The 19,730-nt window shown below is 23.1% G+C and overlaps 1 protein-coding gene and 1 long non-coding RNA gene across 4 annotated transcripts in view; one reads left to right on the top strand and one right to left on the bottom strand.

Moving 5' to 3' along the window:
- The first annotated feature begins 992 nt into the window (after positions 1-992).
- LOC127288514 (uncharacterized) overlaps positions 993-19,730 on the top strand; it is a 46,042-nt gene continuing 27,304 nt past the window's right edge. The window contains exons 1-3 of the long non-coding RNA XR_007844055.1: positions 993-1,303; positions 1,717-1,817; positions 3,255-3,355. This is a non-coding gene — a long non-coding RNA (uncharacterized LOC127288514). The remainder of the gene's footprint in view (positions 1,304-1,716; positions 1,818-3,254; positions 3,356-19,730) is intronic.
- Positions 3,844-16,946, bottom strand: LOC127288452 (fatty acyl-CoA reductase wat-like). Of its 3 annotated transcripts, none has more exons than XM_051315928.1 (9): positions 16,612-16,946; positions 8,589-8,914; positions 7,675-7,923; positions 7,253-7,398; positions 6,556-6,665; positions 5,500-5,695; positions 5,131-5,382; positions 4,769-5,026; positions 3,844-4,146 (listed from the first exon to the last, which is right to left on the bottom strand). In XM_051315928.1, the coding sequence occupies exons 2-9, from the start codon at positions 8,901-8,903 to the stop codon at positions 4,047-4,049; spliced, it is 1,626 nt and encodes a 541-aa protein (XP_051171885.1). In that variant the 5' UTR covers positions 8,904-8,914; positions 16,612-16,946; the 3' UTR covers positions 3,844-4,046. The 3 variants fall into 3 exon arrangements, with proteins under 3 accessions (XP_051171885.1, XP_051171894.1, XP_051171876.1); XM_051315937.1 differs by lacking the exon at positions 16,612-16,946 and adding an exon at positions 10,040-10,183; XM_051315919.1 differs by lacking the exon at positions 16,612-16,946 and adding an exon at positions 9,535-9,693.

Below are 19,730 nucleotides of genomic sequence, written 5' to 3'. Positions count from 1 at the left end.
AATTACATAAAATTATATGAATATAATAACCATGGAATAATTAAAGTATAAATTTTGCAAAAAAAAAAAGTAATTCCTTTCAAGTGAGTCATGTAAGTTTTATCTACCTGATATCATTTAAATTCTAACCACCTTTTGCAAAAGGGTCTTATTATACGACACATGGTATTCCCACTGCTTGGAATTATAAACTATTCTAGAAAGGGCCTTGACGTTTCATTGACCCGAATAATATAATCAAAGTATTATTCTAATTTTCAAATTTTTATACCCGAATATATAGATACTATATCCATCTATTTTAAATGGATTCAATCAATTTAATCATTATTCGTTCTTTCAAGTTTGACAACTTTCTAGAAATTCGTATAAAATTAATATTTTTATTTTAGGTACAATTTTTTCTCATTTTCCATTATTCTGATATTATTGATTTACAAATTAATATTTCGATTGAAATTAATAATTTAATTGTCAATAATTAATTGATATTAATTTAAAAATTATTTTGTTTATTATCAATTAATATTAATTTTAAAAAAATATTTTTTTATTATTCTTAATAATTATTATTAAATATTATTACTATTATTATTAATTAATTATTAATCATATCATTATTAATGTCACAATCTTGATGTTGCCTAAAATCACAAATTTTTATTCAAAATTCATAGTATTTTAAATACAAAGAAATTCTATTAGCGAAACAATTTTTTTTTTCAAGTGTAATTTACATGGAATTATTTAATTTCATTGAATTCAGATAAATTTTATTGTAAATTGTTTAATTATTTAAAGAATTAAATATCTAATAATTAAAGAAATCAATAAAATTAATCAATAAATAATAAAATAAAATTTTTGTGAAAATTCAAATATTTGAAATGCGGAAGTCACGTGGGCCGACAGCGCCATCTTGAAAGTTAGTACGTACGAAGTTGGCAGCACTTATTCTTATAGTTCACGTTCCCGGCATTTTGCTGCGTTTTGTTGAATGTTGCCATGTGCACGTTATAAGAATAGAATTTTATACTTTGATTTGAATAAAATCTAGTTGTGTAATGAAAGTATTGTTTTGTGTAAATCTGTAAAAATATTTGTGACACTTCTAATCAGAGAAATTCAGAAGTTGACACCATTTAATTGCTTAACAGTGCGATAGTCATTTTTATCACATTGCGCGTCCTTTTTTCATAATCATATAGTTCTTCTTTTTACGAGTGATTATTTGTTGTAAATTGTCTTTGATTGTTGACAAATTATCGATTTGAAGCATTCGAACATCATAACCTACAAACTGGTGAGTGAAACATATATTTTCGTAATTGAAAAATATCTAAAATTCTATTACAAAAATTTGTGACATGTAAAGTAGGGTTATGAAATGACAGCGTGAAAAATGTTTTTTTCGTCATTTGATTTTATTCAAAATATTAATTTAACTGTTTTCCTTATTAAAAACACAGATAAATATATATAAACTTGTGTCATACATTAATTAAAATATTTCGAAAAATCATTGAAAATTATTATCACGTAATTTCCAATTCCATGGCTAACGTGATATTTGTCGAATAATTTTATTTCTTTTTTTGAAACTTATGATTTTTATACACTTTAAAGTGATAAAAAGTAAATAATAAATAAAAAGGTGTTTTATTTGTTTTTTTTTATGCTAATGAAATTAACAATTTTTTTTTTATTAAATTTCAGATGAGAATTCTCTACTACACACGAAAAATGTCCATTTGCAACGATAGACTATCGAAAAAGGACTACATTTTAAAGTTTCCAACATCAAAATCTCCAAATCGGTGAGTCAAAAAAATAATTGTTTTAAACAGAAAAATTCCATCCATTATTCTGATATTTGTTATTTATTAATATTTCGATAAAATTTAATAATTATTTCATAAATAATTAATTAATATTAATTTCAATTTTTTTTATTAATTATAATTAATTTTTAATTAAATCATCATTAATATCACATTCTTGATTTAGATTAAAATCAATAATTTTTAGTGAAAATTATTATTTTTTTAAATACAAAGAAATTTTATTTGCAAAAATTTTCCCACTTTTAATAAAAATAATTTTGAGAAAATGTACTGAATTTTTGTTAAATAATATTGTTTAACAAACAAATTATTAAAGTTAATTATTTTAATTAGAAACAAAAGTTTAATTAAATATAAAATATGCAAAAGTAAAAAAAAATAGAAAAACTTTACGAATATCGTGTCAAACATACGTAAAATGATATTTTATTCATTTTCAAATTATTTATGTAATTTACATGTAATTAATTAATTTTGTTAAATTTAGAAAATTTTTATTATAAATTGTTTAATTATTTAGAGAATTAAATATCTAATAATTAAAGAAATCAATAAAATTATTGTGAAAGGTCAAATATTTGAATTGCGGCAGTCACGTGAGCCGACAGCGCCATCTTAAAAGTTAGTTCGCACGAAGTTGGCAGCACTTATTCTTAATGTTCACGTTCCCGGCATTTTGCAACGTTTTGTTGAGTGTGGCCATGCGCCCGTTATAAGAATTGTATTTTATACTTTGATTTGATTAAAATCTAATTGTGTGTTTAAAATATTTTTTGTGTAAATCTGTAGAAGTATTTGTGACACTGCTGATAAGAGATATTTAAAAGTTGACACCATTTAATTGCTTAACAGTGCAATAGTTATTTTTGTCACATTGCGCGTCTTTTTTTTAACAATCATATAGTTCTTTTTACGAGTGATTATTTGTTGTAAATTGTCTTTGATTATTGACAAATTATCGATTTGAAGCATCTGAACATCATAACCTACAAATTGGTGAGTGAAACCCTTATTTTCGTAGTTGAAAAATATCCAAAAGTTCATTCCAACAATTTGTGATATAAAAAGTAGGGTTATGAAATGGCAGTATGAAAAATGTTTTTATAATCGTTTGATTTGATTCAAAATCTTAATTTAACTGTTTTCCTTTTTAAAAACACTGATAAATATAAATAACCTTGTGTCATACATTAATTAAAATGTTTCGAAAAATCATTGAAAATTATTATTACGTTATTTCCAATTTCATGGCAAACGTGATATATGTCGAATAATTTTATTTCTTTTTTTGAAACTTATGATTTTTATATACTATAAAGTGATAAAAAGTAAATAATAAATAAAAAGCTGTTTTATTTATGATATATTTTTTTATACTAATGAAATTAACAATTTTTTATGAAATTGCAGATGAGAATTGTCTACTACTCACGGAAAATGTCCATTTGCAGTGACAGACTATCAAAAAAGGACTACATTTTCAACTTTCCAACATCAAAATCTTCAAATCGGTGAGTCAAAAAAATATTTGTTTTAAATTAAAAAATTCCTTATTATGATTGAATTTTTGAAATATTTTTGTTGAAACAAAAAACTGAGGATTTGGAAAAGGAATTTTCAAACTGAAATTCTCTTGAAAACTATATTTTACAAAAATGCTGTCTTTATTATAAATAAGGCAAATATAAAAACAAATTTTTAATTTAAATACACTATAATTATAACTTATAAATACCCATTATTTATTAATCTAGAAAACTCTAGAATTGTACATTAAATTGTGGGATACTTTTTTATTAATTACAGTAATAGAACGTTTCGCGTTAATTTATAAAAATCATTATTTATAATTTTTTTTCATAAATTTTTTACTAGTAAATTTTTAATTAAAATTTTTTATTCCTTGTTTTATTGATTATAATTTATAATTATTTTTTTTTTTTTCTGTGAACAAAATTTGTTTCGGTCCGTTCTCTTTCTTCTAGTACAAATTTCGTGGTTTATCACATTATCACTTTTTATAAGAAGATTTTGTGTTATCTATTTTCATGTTTCTTATTTTTCCACTCTCTTCCGCTCACTTGCTAATCGAAAAAGATCAAATATTTTTTTCTCGTCATTAAAATTCTATACACTCTTCTCAATTAAAAAGAGATTTTCACTTTTGGAGATTCCTTCAATTATATAAATTGTATTTTGCTTTTAGATAAAAAACGAAATAATCGTTGATAAAACCATCCAAGCTAGTCTGATTGCAATGTATCCAAGTATTACTTTTACTGCTTGATGAAGCCAGTACATTCTGAAAAATATTTCTCAAAATTAATCATTTTACAAATTTTTTTTTATAAACGTAAAATAATGTTTTAGAAAAATTATTCAGAACTTTTTCTGATAAAAAAGAAAATTAACATTTTGTCCCAATGATCAAACTAACAAATAGTAGTACTCGAAATGTTGAATTGCTTTTTCGTCACCAATTTCAGTCTCTTGTAACTTTTTTTTTTTTTGCCTAAAAGTTGAAAGGACCTTTAAGAAAGACACTTTTCCATTGAGAAGGAAGAGATAGTGACATTACAATCGGGACAAAACGTTCACCTTTTTCGCTATTCGACTTTTATTTGGTGAAAAGTTTCTTCCTCAAAACTTTTTAAGAAAAGGCTATTCACATTAAACACGTTACAAACAAAATGATAAAAAAAATTAAAAGGCCATATTAAATTAATCACGCTAAAATTTGAAAAAAAAATTACTTTTTGCAAAAATTAATTTTTTTACAAATTAAACTTTAAAATTTTTAGTAAATTACATATCTAGATTTTTGTCTATAATTCTCGCACATGTTTTGAGTTTAAAAAGAAGGGTTTTAGCAATTAAAAATAATATAATTATTTAAATAATAATAATAATAATAATTTAGATACCTTTGCCATCTTACTCGCGCCTGCGGTAGAGTTTCCATAGGGTCTTTAATCAAGTAAATTCGAATTCCTTTGATATAAGTTTTGAAGAACGTATCCCAAACTATTTCTCTCATATCGCAGGAGAAATTCTCACGATCTTTTGCTGACATTCTGTTTATCAAATTGTGTACCCTGTCATTTGAGAATTTCCATTCTTTTGTTGTAAAATAATTGAGCACGTCCATAAACCTATGAATCTTTTTGTAGATTTTCATTAATCTGTTCCCCCGCCCCAAAAAAAAAGATAAATGTAAATTTTTTTCGCATTTTTGAATGATAATTTGGAGAATTTTAAGATCTTTTCGTAGAATTCTTCATCTTACCTTAATTGTTTACCCATGCAAATGCAAATTGCATCAACCAAAAGTGCAGGTAATAAGTGAAAAAAGTATACGTAGAATAAATGAATCAATCTGTATTTATTATTTCTAAAACTGTAGTACCAAACTGATCTAATTGATGGAACTTCAATTCCATATTTTTCTGACATTTCCTTTAATTCGTCCCACGTTACAGGATTGTCTTTAGAAACAAAATTGTAAATTGGTATTTCATTCGTTGATTCTTTGTCGAGACTGAAAAAAACAAATTGTTCAAGATTAATAATTAAAAAAAAAAAAAAATTGAAATCAAATAATTATGGTTAATAGAGTTTGGAAAGTCGGAAAATAAAAAAGTTGAGATTTTTATACCTTTTCTTGCTAGAAACATCCCAGGCAGAGGCAATTAAGGCATTTACAGTCAAATCACCAGGTACAATGTTGGCTTTTAATGATCCATCACAATGTATAGATCGAAGTAATCCTGCTCCGGCACCAGCAGCTACTCCAGTTGGTCCATACATATTGTCTATCCATCCCGGAATAGGTTCTTTATATGTTGATACAACTAAAAGTAATTTTTTTCTTTACAAAGCAAATTCCTCATCTCACACTTCGGAAAATTACTAATTCTAAACCGCTAAATTACAATTCAAGAAAAATCTCATTATCTTTTATTTTGTTTTCCATTCACAATAAAATTTTAATTGTTTCTGATAATTAATTTCTTTTATTACAAATAATAAATATTATAATTTATAATTATTATTTGAATAATTGAATTGAAATAAAATTTAATTAAAAAATTAAACTCACTACATAGTTATAGTTATAGTGTTAAAACTGGAAAGTTATTTTTTCTTTCAACTTTAATTTCTTCCCTTGCATTTAATTAATTTTTAATTAATTTAAAAAATTCAATATTCATTAAAAAAAACAATTAAAAAGAACTATAACTTTTTAAAAAAGAATAAAAGTTTTTATTATTCATTTTTTAAATCTATAAATTTTTTTATAGCTGTCCATCATTACGAGAAATATTGTCATCACAAAAATCAGATTCTAAATCCTTGAAATATAAAACTAGTTTTATAATTCGTTAATTTTGACTTTAACTAGTTTCAGAAAGAAAAACGAGAATTCTGCTTTGTAAGGATTAAAAAAAAAGATCAAACTCTTAAGAGGAAGGATTCCCAATATTTTTTTTCTTTTTGAATACCATTAATTCTACGAACTATTTACAAAAATCATCTCTCGAGTAAAAGGAATTCCCCGAGTGAATTACTTTCACTTTTTTTCATCTTCTTTAAAAAAAAGTATTTCTTTTTTTATTTTCAACTTTTTTTTCACCATGATGATACAATAAGAATTTCGTTTCATCGAAAATGAGAGAAAAAAAAATGTATATGAAAATGTAAATCATCTTACCAATCGCAGGTCGAAATATTCCAACAGGCAAGTTGCCAGCTTCTTTCTTAACGATTTCTTCAGCGACAGCTTTTGTGTAGGTGTAAGTGTTAGGCCATCCTCCTAATAACCTACAAGCAAAAGTGTCATTTTTTTTTATGTTTCGATTTTCTGCAGTCTTATCAATTCACTATTTTTTAAAATATAATTGTTGATATGTCTAGTTGTGTCATACGATTTCATGCATATTTAAATTTTACTATATGAATTATGATGTGAGGGAAAAAAAAAGTTCAAGGAAAATTTTTTTTTTTTTTATAATCAACTCCAAGAAACTGAGGATAACATAATTTTTTTTCTCCTTCAAAGAGGTGTGAATTGTTTGAAAATCTGACGTCAACGAAGTTGATGGCCCTCAAAATGAAACCGTCATTTATTTTCAATATTTTTTTTTTAAATTCATTCAATATTTACGTAACTTTTGTAATCTATGATACTTTAAAAAGCAAATTAGAATAAAAATGAAAAACTTTTTTGTATGAATTTTATGAATAATTAAAATTATCTACGGGGAAAAATTCTTTTTATTAGTCATTGTTGAATTAATTAATGGAATATTTGTTAAAAAGTTTAAAAAAATATATATTCTATTTAAAAATTAAAATTTCATGTAAATAATTAATATTTTTGACCTAAATTACAAAAGAATTAAACTTACTGTGGTGTTAAAGAATCGATTAGTTTTTCATCAGCACAATCAGTCAGTGTAATAAGTTTATTTGCTTCCATTGGTGGATCGTAAAATTTTTCTTCAATCGAATTGTGAGGACAATTTGCATAGGCAGTTGATACATGTATAACCGACTGAAATAAAAAATAAAAAATTACTTTTCCAAGTGATCAAAGTTAATTAATATTCAAATTAATTAACTTTGCTTTCTTCATTAAAATACTTTTATTTTTTTGTTAATTTTGAAATTAATTAATTGTAAAAAATTAATCAGTTTGCTATAACATTCGCAAATCTTTGGTGAATTAATTAATTATCATTATTAAATTAAAAAATAGTATTTTTAAAAAGGTAAAAGAAATTTGAATAATTTAAAAAAAAAGAAAAATTGAATTAAATGCGCGACGTACTTTTAAATTGGACATTTCTTTCGAAAGAGATATAATTTCCTTTGGAGCTTGAACATTTATGGCAACAGCTAGTTTTATTTTTTCATCAAATCTAACTGTGGCTGCTACATGAAAGACAATTGACACTTCACGAATCAATGTTGTTCTATCTGATGAAGATAATCCAAGTCCTGGCAAACCGCAGTCTCCTGAGACTGCAACAATTTGATGGCGAAATTTTGGTTGTTCCTCTTTTAATCTAGAAAAAAGCTATAAAATACTCACATTATTATATCAATATTATTTAATTATATAAAATCAATTAAATTTCTTTTAATTAATTTTTAAAATTAATTAATAAGAAAATTAATTGAAATTATTTGATTCCATTTTATAAAATATTAACTTATAAATACGTAATAAATGTCTAGAGATTGAATATTAAAATAGATTAAGTGTTTTTACAATATATCGTCAGTGAGATCAATACTGAGACATTAATATTAATGATCATTAAACACAGTTTATATTTGAGAGAAAGAAAAATAATTTTTTCAGAATTTGTAGAAACAAATACCCTTTCTGACATACATTTTCTTTTTAATAAGAAGTTATCAAAAAAGTAAACATATTATGAGAAAGTAATTGGCTCGAGACTTATTTGAATTACTAATTGACATTTGTGCATTAATATGGTAAATGTTCATGCAATCGAACATGTAAATCAGTAGACACTGTGAATTTGAATAATTTACTTCCTTAACAAGAGTTGATTTCATAATTAAATCATTATTAGGTGACTATCATGTAGATATCATGACATTTTGAAATTAAAAGATAAACTGTTTTTAATGTATTTTTAATATTAAATATAATTTATATATATTGGATAATTAAATTTTTTTTTTTTTAATTTAGGTATTGTGCATACTTACAGCGTCATCAAATAATTCTTCTATTCTCTGATGGACGTCTTTTTCTTTTTTTGGTCGTACCAAAAGATAGATAAATGCAATTCCTGGACAACTTCGCAATAATTTTTCAATTAATAACTTTCCCATAAATCCAGTTCCTCCAGTTATAAAAATACTTTGTCCCACATAAAATTCTTGAATAGGTGTGAGATTCAAATTTTCGTTAGATATATTGTTTTGTAATTTTTTTGTACATTCTGTTGGCGTTCCTGCCCTCGATCCACTTTCGGCTGTTGCCACTTCCTGTCCACCTGACTCTAGTAAGATTTCAACCATTTTTGTAGATTCTAAAACAATGAGTCATTTCTCAAATTTTTTTATATTGAAAAAATAAAAATAGTCAGTGACAAAGAAAAATATTGTCAACAAAATTTTTTATATTATTATTATTATTATTATTATTATATTTTTTATTATTAACATATAAAAAATAAATTAAATATTTAAATAATATAATTCTATATATATATTTGTTAAAAAATATTTTTCTCAGTGATTTCAATAAATTCGAGAGAGTTATATAAAATTTGTTAAAAATGAGAAAATTTGATATGTTTGAAGCAAAATGTATGTGGTAAAAATTCTTGGTTCATTGTAAACTGATTATTATTCAAGTTGGATATATTCAATGTCGAAATGACTTTTCCAAAGGATAATATGTCGGCTTCTTCATTTCTACTGTTCTATAATTTTCTTTTAATCATAAAAAATTTATATGACTAAAAACTCAAAATAATAATCCATATAATATAATTATTATTATAATTATTATTAATATAATTATAATGATAAATATTATAAATTATTATAATTAATTAATTGAAGAAATTTGCAGTTTTTAAAAATTCCTTTATAAAAATTTTTTTTATAAACTTCATATTTATTATTGTTTAATTATTATTCTTACTTGACATTTTCGTTTTATTCTAAACAAACAAGAATATTTGCGCTTTAAAAAAAAAATCACTTGCTCAAGAAAATATTTACTATTTTTTCAATTATTATTATAATTGAATCACTTTAGAATGTAGCACGATAAAAAAAAAATATTGACAGTTAATAGTGAAAAAGAATTAATATTTGTTTGGTCTACAAGGTCTCTTTAACTTAGTTTTTGCCTTATTTCTTTCTTTCTGTTGATAACAGGTATTCGTTGAATATACGTTTAAACGTGATAACGAAAGTTAAATTTAATGACTTTTAAAACTTACAAGTATATTAAAAATTTATATTTTTCTCTCAAAGAAAAAGAAATTATAATTTTTACAAAATGCCCTTTTCTTTGTGACCGTGGAACATAATTTAATATATCTTTCGTTTAAAAATAATTTATCTAGATAACCATTATAATTTAAAAGGAAGAAGGAAAATCTTCCTGACGTAGATATGTTATTTCTCGTATTTTACCTCACCTAAACTTGTTATTTTAGTTATTTCTCTGAATCAAAATTCTCTACTGTCCCAGAATATGCAAAGTTACATGAATATATTAAATGAATGATGATATAGATTCACATCTTCCAAGGATTCCTCGATTTTTTGTTTGTTTTTTTTTACTTGTGCGGAAACTAAATAATAATTTTTTTTTCAAATTATTGTTGAAATTCATAAATAAATATTAGGATTAGAAAAATTAATTCATTATATTTATACAAATACGTAACACGTGTGCGCCAATCTCGCGTCGCAAAGTGAAAGTTGATCGTGAACTTCAACAGTTTGTAGGTAACTGCTTGATTTCAAATGCAGGAGGTCATTTTTGTTGTAACATGCTTGATAACACGTGGCACTTGAATGTCAAAAAAATTTTTAAAAATTAGCATTTAAAAATTTTTCATAACACAAAATTTCTTTGAATATAAAATTAATAATTCAAAATCTCATTAAAAGTGATTTTATTCCTCTTGAATTTGAAATCAAATAAAAATAATCTATTTGAATTGTGTATTATTATTTTTTACTATACTATAAATTTAATTTATGTTTGAATAGGAGAAAAATGATCACTAAGTTAAAATCAATAGTAGGATTCAAGTTATTAAAATTAGAGAATTAATAATGAATTTGTTTATCGTTTAAAGTCCTCATATCCGTGTGTTAATGATTTATACTCTAAAAACAATCTTCCTTATATTTATTCCTTGAATAGTGTCCGAAAGAAGTATTTTAATATTTGCCTGGAACAAGCTTTGCAACGTAATTTCATACTGATTTTCTCTTTTTAACATTAGGTAGAGACTTATTTCACCTTCGGGATTACGAAAAACCACGTTGGAATTTGTGGCTTTTGAGTAATGAATTTTTGTGAAGGGCATTTAACTATTTTGCCTCTAGCGGAAGCGTATATACATATATATTTTCTTTCTTTTCTTTGTTCTACTTGTTATAAAAAAATTTCCTATTTTCCATATTTTTAGTTTGTTATTTTGCAATGTAATATTTATTATTGTAGGGTTTTCTTCTAAAAGAATTATTTAAATTCTTATTATCAATATTCATGAATAGTTAAATTTTTTCGTTCCAATTTTCATTTTTCTACAAAATTTAATTTATTTTCGCAAAAAAAAATTATACAAAATTTAAGAGATTATATTTTGTGGTGACAGTATAGGTTTAGATTCTATATTTATAAATTTTGCACTCTTTTAATTACACGTATAAACTCAACACGGAAGAACGTGTTGCGTTCATTACGCAAACTTTCAGTGAGAAAAGGTCCTATTACACAATAATTGCACGATCTTGTGTCGTTTGCATCCTACTCAACTTACACATTCAATCTTACAAGTCATGTCAAAAATTATTATACTATTTCTCTTTCATTAACATAAAATTCAAAAATTTATTTACTGTTTCATTTTTTTGTCGAGTCAAAAAAAAAAAAAAAACAAAAATGAAAGTCGTCAGTCAATTATGCTTTTTTTCTCTCAAAGTCGCAAAAAAAAAAAAAAAAAATGCATAATTTCTCTCGAGACTAGAAAGTTTCGGTATATAGTACGGACTCATCTTTTTTTCGATTTTGGCTAATTTATGTTTTTTTTACCGTTAGATATATACATAGTTGTAAAATGTTGGCTTGTATTTTTTTAAATTAATTATTAGCAATTACAGTTCAGTTACGTTCTACATATAATAATAATAATAATAATAATAATTTTACGCGACCCATTAACATTTTTGTTACTTTTTCTCCCTGGCAAATAAATTCCTGTTATTTTCTACAAAATGAAATGTGAATGATCGTTTATGCAATATATGGTGATATGACAGGAAGCTTTAAAACCGGAATTTCAACCTGTCTCTCAAAATTTTGTCAATTACATCCCATTTTTTAAGACTATTTTATTTTCTATTGTTTTATTATACGATTTAAAAATAAATGCATTGTTAATCTTATTTACATTTTTTTTTGTAAATTATTTTTATTGGAGCAATAGTTAAATAATTCAAAAAAAAAATTAATCAAATAAAATTATTATTATTATTATTATTATTGTTATCATTATCATTGTTAATATTTTGACAATAATCATTTCTTTAAAATTTTTTATTTCTGAAAAAATTTTGAATTTTTAGATTCGGTCATATTTTTTACTGTTACGTAAATATAATCTCAGTTATCAGGTCACCTGATGATTTTCTCTTTTTCTACATTCTTCCACTTCTTTTAAACCAAATTTCTTAACGGTATATTATGAGCATCATAGAATTTTGTCTATGAAATAACATGTACCATTCTATTCTGTTTCTTAAACAAATAATTTTTTTTTTTTAATCAATTAGAGGAATTTTGTTAGAATTGGATTATTGTTAATTTTTTTGTAATAGGAATCTATTTATTACATTTAAATTAAATATTTTAAAAATTAGATTAATTTAATTATAACTTTGGAATAGAAAAACGAGAAATTTGGAAAAATTATTTTTTTTATTCTTTTTTTGCAATTAATTTACTTTTGTCAGAGTGATATATCAAACCCTTTAATAATAATGAATCACACATTCGCGAAAAAAAGTGTAAATCCCTTAAAATTGTAATATCAATCAATCTTCTTCATCTGACATGTACATCGCGTTTCAATGCAGACAAAACGAATAGACACGTCATCGAAAGAGAACAAATGAAAATTGTTCGACCTCCACTAAACTTTATTGTATTCAATGTTTAAAAAAAACTGTCTCGTCCATTAAAAAATTAGAACGTATTTTATAAAAATTGGATTACAAATATTTTTCATGAAAATTAGTGGTAAATTTCTAAATTAATTTAAAAACAAACCTTTTTAAATATTAATTTTTATAATTTATTTTATAAATAATTTATGTTATATTAAGGAAGTGCAAAATTCTGTCTCGAAGGGGAAAATATTGAATAAAAGAAACATTATCAGAATCTTTTTGATAAAAACGAAATATTTATATTTTTTTTTGTTCTATTTTGCATAAATTTCGATACTATATGTAAATAGTTACACAATTGTTTTAATAAGTTGACATATTTTTTTTTTTATAAAAATTAACCTTGAATGAATGAATCGAAAAAAAAGTGAAAACGATTTCTTTTTTTTGTCCCTATATATCACACACACATTCACGTAAACACACAAATATATAATTTATATATATTTAAATATTTCACAAAAACATTGAAATTTACATGATTTCTTTAACTGTTTTCTATTTTTACAAACAATTCACCAAACCTTGGATATATTTTTGGTTCTTATAAACATATTATCCTCTATTGAGACAGAAATATTTTCAATATCAATGAATAATAAATTTAAATATCCTTAATATAATAATAATAATAATTATTATAAAAAAATATATAGAGAATATTTCTTGGAATTTAATTTTTTTTATTTTATTATTAACTTTTTTCATTGTCGAGATATTTTAGCTTATTAACAATTAGCTTACTTCTGTTATGATGGAATTTTTGCTTTGATAGTTTTCGGATACAAAAAATTCATTTCCATACGATGGTCAGTGATTAAGTTTTTTTTTTTTTTTGATGATGATGCATTATCGCGCATCTAGGATAAAATCCTTAATCCATTATATATATTGGTTTCGTCAGATGAAGATCATGAATATTTAATATATTGTACAAAAAATTGGTAGCATTTGAAATAGTAGTGACCTGAACTCGATAATTATTTGCTTTTATTTTTACACAATTTTTTTTAAATATTATGAATTTTTTAATAATAAAATAAATTAATAAATAATAATAATAATAATAATAATAATGATAAAAATAATAGGTAATAGATAACAAAAAATTTAGACTTATTATTACAATTAGAATTATTTAAGAACATGCATTTCATGTAATTGGGATTTAAAACAATATGAGCAGATTTTAGAAACATTTCATCAGACAGATAGAATTTTATGGTGTTTTACTTTCTAAGCAAATCATGCAGTAATTTAATCCTGTCTGGATTTATGCGAGGTTGAATGAGTTCTTTTTTTGGTTCATTTTCCAGTAAATAATCGAGAAAAACTCTTAGAAATATGTTTGAGTAATTGAAAAATTATAAAAGCGGTGAATATTATTATTTATAAATATTTCTTTAAAAAAAATATTGAAGTTAAAATTAGAATTTTTAATTTTATAATTTTTTTTTTACTTTTTTGTTTATTTATTCTAGACTACATAAGTGTCGGGAAAGTAAATACAAGATTCGCGGTTTTATAAATGAAAGTTGACATTATATTTAAAAATGAATAAAAATTAGTTCTCTAATATGATATAATACCATATTTAAAATCATACTGTTACCAAAGTTATAACCCTGTAACAATACATAAATATCTCAAAATGACTATAGTAATAAATAATGCAACAAGTGTTTCTATGTTGAGCAATAGTGTGCGCACAGCTAAAGTCGATGGTTCATCATGTCTTGAGTGTTGAATACTCATTTAGAAATAACAATTTATCGACAAAAGAATTTGAAATTTGATTTTTTTTTGTTTTTTATTGATTTTGAAATTTACTATTTTTATTTTTCTGCTTTTGTTTTTTGATAATTTTGAGAAAATATCATATTTTGTAATATAAATTATTTTTGTAATTTAGACACCTATTATTTGAGAATATTTTTTTTATTTTTATAATGCCAAAATAACATTTGTATTCATTCAAAGTATTCTAAGCTTTTTGCATAGGTATGCATATAGAAACAAAGAATTTTATACTCAGAAATACAAAGTCAGGCAAAATTTAGTTAACATTAAATAACTATTTTTCTCAATTTTTTTTCTTTAATTTATTGAATTAAATATAAGAGAAAAAAATTAGAAAAAATTTAGTTATAATATGTACTTCTCTTTTATTTCATTTATTTCCATATATCTAACTTTTTTTTTTATTAACGCGTATAAACTAAATTGATAAATATTCTAAGCTTAGTTTTTCCATTGCAACAATTAATATATAAAAAGATTGATTTTTTATTACATACAAGTTTATTTTTAAATTTAAAATCGATAAAACACTGAACTAATTAAAATTTTCCATTTTTATTCTTATAAAAAAATGTATTTTTTTGAGAAAAAATAAATTAACGAGAAAATGTATAGAACACTTTTTTCATAACTAAACTCAATTATAATAATGCAATTAATATTACTGTTATAAAATATTATTTCTATTCAACTAAAAGTAATGGAAAAATTTTAAATTTTGAATATTATTAGAAGAATCGTTTATGCATTGCAAAAAGAATGAGAGTTGTTACTTCTTTTCTTAACTACATATATATGTAGCAGAATAATTTGTGGTCAAATAAAAAAATAGCTTCTACTTTGTTTTCGTAATTATTATTAAAAAAAAGTAATTTAAAATTATAAATTTAATTATAAAAAACCAAAAAACAATTCGACAAATTATTTCCTTAGTTCCTGTATTTATTAAAAACGAATTATTATTTGATAATAATTGGATAATTTATTTTAAATTATTTCAGAAAATATTAAACATTTTTCTAATCACTTTACATATTCTCGTTTGACTGATAAGATAAAAAATTGCATTTATTTAAAATTAATTAGAAAATATGAATAAAATGAAAAATTTACAGTTATGTTTAAAAAAAAATTAATAAATTCATAAACTATTTTTAAATTGTTTTTATGTTATTGAATTTATACGCAAACATAACTGAAAATTTTCATAATTTAAAAAAAGTTATAAATTATATTAAGTGACAAACAATGCTATATAAAATTATTATGTCATGGTAAAATCCCAAATTAGTAAAAAGAAAAATTATTATTATTATTATTATTATTATTATTATTATTATTATTATTTGAAATATAATAATAATTTTTGGGGAAAAAATATTATATCTACATAAATAAAATATTGTTTTTAATTTTTAGTTGAGAAAAAAAAATGAGAAAGAAAATATTTTTTTAGATTCACTTTTTTTCACACCTAAGTGTCAAGATTTGCGTCGCAAATGCATTGTGTCAGTATAAACTTCAGTAAGACCTATCGCGTGTTATCCTACTTTAACGTCCCTGACAATGCGGAAGCTTTATCCCTCTATATTCACCACGTGGGAATCGACGATTCAAATTAAATATTTGCTATACGTGTTTACATAAAGGATCATTTTAAATTCCCTGAATTTTAACTCATCTTTTTCTCTCTCATACTTTGGTAATCTTTCAAAATATACATATTGAAAATTTATAATCATTTATTATTAAAAAAAAAATCATTTCGACATGATTTTTTTCTTTTTTGTTTAATTCACTAAATTTACTAAAAATATTTTTATTATTTGTTTTTGATTTAAAATAATTGTACTAATCAAATTTTTTATTGAAAATTTTTTGAATTTTAAAAAATTGATATTATAAAAATCTTAATTTAAATTGCAAAATTAAGAAAAAAGTTTTTCGAAATAGAATTTTTGAAAGGAGATAAAAATCTATTTTGAGATGTTTTAGATTCACTAACCTTATTTTGTAACCCTACAATGTCAGCATACAAGGGAAACTTTCACCTCGAGGGAGATCCTCCTTTTTTTTTTGTTAATTTTCGTGTGATAATAAGAAGAATTGCGTATGAAAAACTGATTTTCTCCAAAGTGTTCTCTTTTTTTTTACACTTGTTCTATATATAAAAATAGAAAAACTTTGCGCGATGCGTTTCGCGTGAAAAGCGCGTTCAAACCTCTAATCGGTTCGATTCTTCTCTGATGCGTTTGTGTTTAAATGACAGTATATAAACGGGGGGATCCTCGCAATGAAAAGGTCAAGCACAGTGTGATGGAAACCAAACTGATGGAAGGCCTTTACCCAAAGCCAAATGACTAGAAAGGAGGTGGCCCACACATTGGTGGGGGATTCACTCTCTTATGCCAGTAATCGTCACTGAATTCTCTTTGACAGTAGTAGGTAGTATTAGTGTGTTTTGTTTAGATCCTCTTATCGGAATCTTGATTCATGGGACATCTATATATATACATATAATTGTACAGAGAGATGACTGTCAAAGGCTGGACTGTAATTAAAGCTCTAGACACGTTCCGTACAGTTCCTTGGATTATCACTATTAAGCTAATCAAGTTTGTCGTGTCTCTCAAAGACACAAAAGATTGTTTAGAACTGTTGTAGTTTACCCTTTGAATTAGTACATGGATAGGAATATTTAGTTTTATCAATTGCAATATATATTTGCGGTTTGTAGTTTTGCAAAACAATTTTATTGTGAATCAAATCAAAATTGTCTAATTCTTAATTGGTACTCATTTTTATGTATTTTATTAATTCTTATAAGGTCTAATTTTTTCCTGTCTAATGAGAATTAATTTACATAAAAATATTAGGATAAATTTTTTGTATTTAGAAATTCTTGTTGTCTTTCGTAACGTTTTTTTTGTTCAAAATAATTTATTTTCTAAGGTTGTGAAAATTTTTAGTTAGTTAGGTTTTTTTTTTGCCTTTTAATTCTTTTTTTTATAAAATTGTTTGTCACTTACATAAATTTTCCTTTATGAAAAAAGTATACAATAATTATGTGTTATTTTCCATTTTCTTATACTTCCTTGTATATTGATTTTTCTATTTTAAATTGACATTTCTCATTTACAAATATCATTTTCTAAATGAAGAAAGCTTATTAATTTTTTTTTCAATTAATCTCATCTATTTTTCTTCATTATTAACGATCTTTCATATCCGTTTCTTCTAATTATATTTTTCTGTCATCTTTGAAATAAATTAACCTTTAAAAATATATTTTATATATATAGTTATGAAGCAATTATAAGGAAGTTATAATAATTGACAACTGTAAATAACAATAGAGTAAATTGATAAGTTTTTTCCCCTTTTTTCATAATCATATTCTTGAGTGAAATGTTATTCTTAAATTATAAATATCCTTTTAGAAAATTATATAAATTAATAAAGAAAATAATAATAATAATAATAATAATAATTTTCTATTCGTGAAATAAACAAAACGAAATTTTTTTTTATAAAACAAAATAAAGGGAAATACTTACCTTATCAATTTTTATTATTATTATTCTTCATTGAAATGACTTTTGTAATCTGCATTCAATCGATTAAATTTGGTCACGTAAGAATAGCAATTTCCGTTACAATTTTTTTTTTTGTGCGGGTATAGTCCTTAATTCCTTTCTTCGCGTGCTGTCTTCCAGGGTCAATGTACTAAGTAAGGAAAGTTTCGGACCCGAATCTTCTTTTCTCAATATAAAAAAAAAAGAATTGGATTCTTTAAGAGTGCATTTCTTCCACTTGCAAAAAAAAAATGCTGGAAATTTTAGTGGTTCATCCGCAATATAGCTTGGGGAATTCCCTTCAAAATTTATACAAAATATTTTCTTCGAAGTCATCTTGAGGCAAAAAAAATTAATATTTTCTTCGAAACAAACTTATGACAAATTTTATTTTTTGAAAAAATTGGTTTTTTTTAAAATAAATTTTTATACTAATCACGATTGGGAAATTTTTATAATAATAAATATATTAATGAGGATATTTAAATTACTATTGTTAATTAATTAATTTTCTTAAAGTTAAGGAAAATTAAATGAAGTACAACAGTTTTTTTGTTAAATTTCAATATTTATTTTTTATATCGCTAGCTTTTTTAATTTACAAGGCAACGTAGGAAGTTTTGAAGACATATTTGTACGAAAGGTGTTAGATATTATACTTATGATATTATATACATTATTATATAATTATGCATAACATTATCTTGTGTAACTTATAAAAAATATGTATCACCCATTAAGTAATATTTCTAAACGTCTCTTTTCTAAACATTATAAAAAATATTAAAAAAAAAGAAATTATAAAAATAAATAATTATAGGCTATATCGAAAACCTATATAATTTGTAGAGAGAAATTTTTAATATAAAAATTTATCGAAGACATGGAAATTTTACAAAAAAAAAAAAAATTATTTTATGCTCTGTCTAAAATTATTTTAATTATTGTAAATAATTTTGAATTAAACAAATTAATCATACACTCACACACTCATTCAAAAATTATATTTAAACCTCTTTCTTGTGTACAAGAGTGGATTTTAATTTAACGTGTCAGACTTTGATCGATTGCTTCAATACATTTTGATCTCTCTCTCTCTCTCTTTTTCTCCACATTTTATAGAGCTTTACACGTTTTCAAAAAACAGTCTTTTGAAATAAAAATTAAATCATAGAAAAAATTATTACATATACAATTTATTATCATAAAACAAAGTTTTATTATGCAACATTCATTGATTATGAAAATTTTTATCGACGATAGATGTAATAAATACTAATGGGAGAAAAAAAAGTTAAAAGTTTCAAACGATTTTCTATTTAAATACTTTTTTTTAAACTCGAAAAAATTGTATTCTATTTTCTATTTGAATGTAAATTAATTTTTCAGTAAAAAATCTTAACAGAATTTTTGAATTGAAAAACAAATATTTTTTTGTTAAATTTAAATTATTTCCATTTTAAGTAATGGTCGCAATTTTTTTTTTATTTAAAAAAATTAAATTTTACAAAATGTAAAACTTTTTTAACTTTTTTTTTTTTTTATTAAT

Source organism: Leptopilina boulardi, unplaced genomic scaffold (genome assembly GCF_019393585.1).
Source record: "Leptopilina boulardi isolate dan_hultmark-lab unplaced genomic scaffold, ZJU_Lbou_2.1 LbouV2_123, whole genome shotgun sequence".
NCBI lineage: Eukaryota > Metazoa > Arthropoda > Insecta > Hymenoptera > Figitidae > Leptopilina > Leptopilina boulardi.
This window is presented reverse-complemented; position numbering and strand designations above follow the sequence as displayed.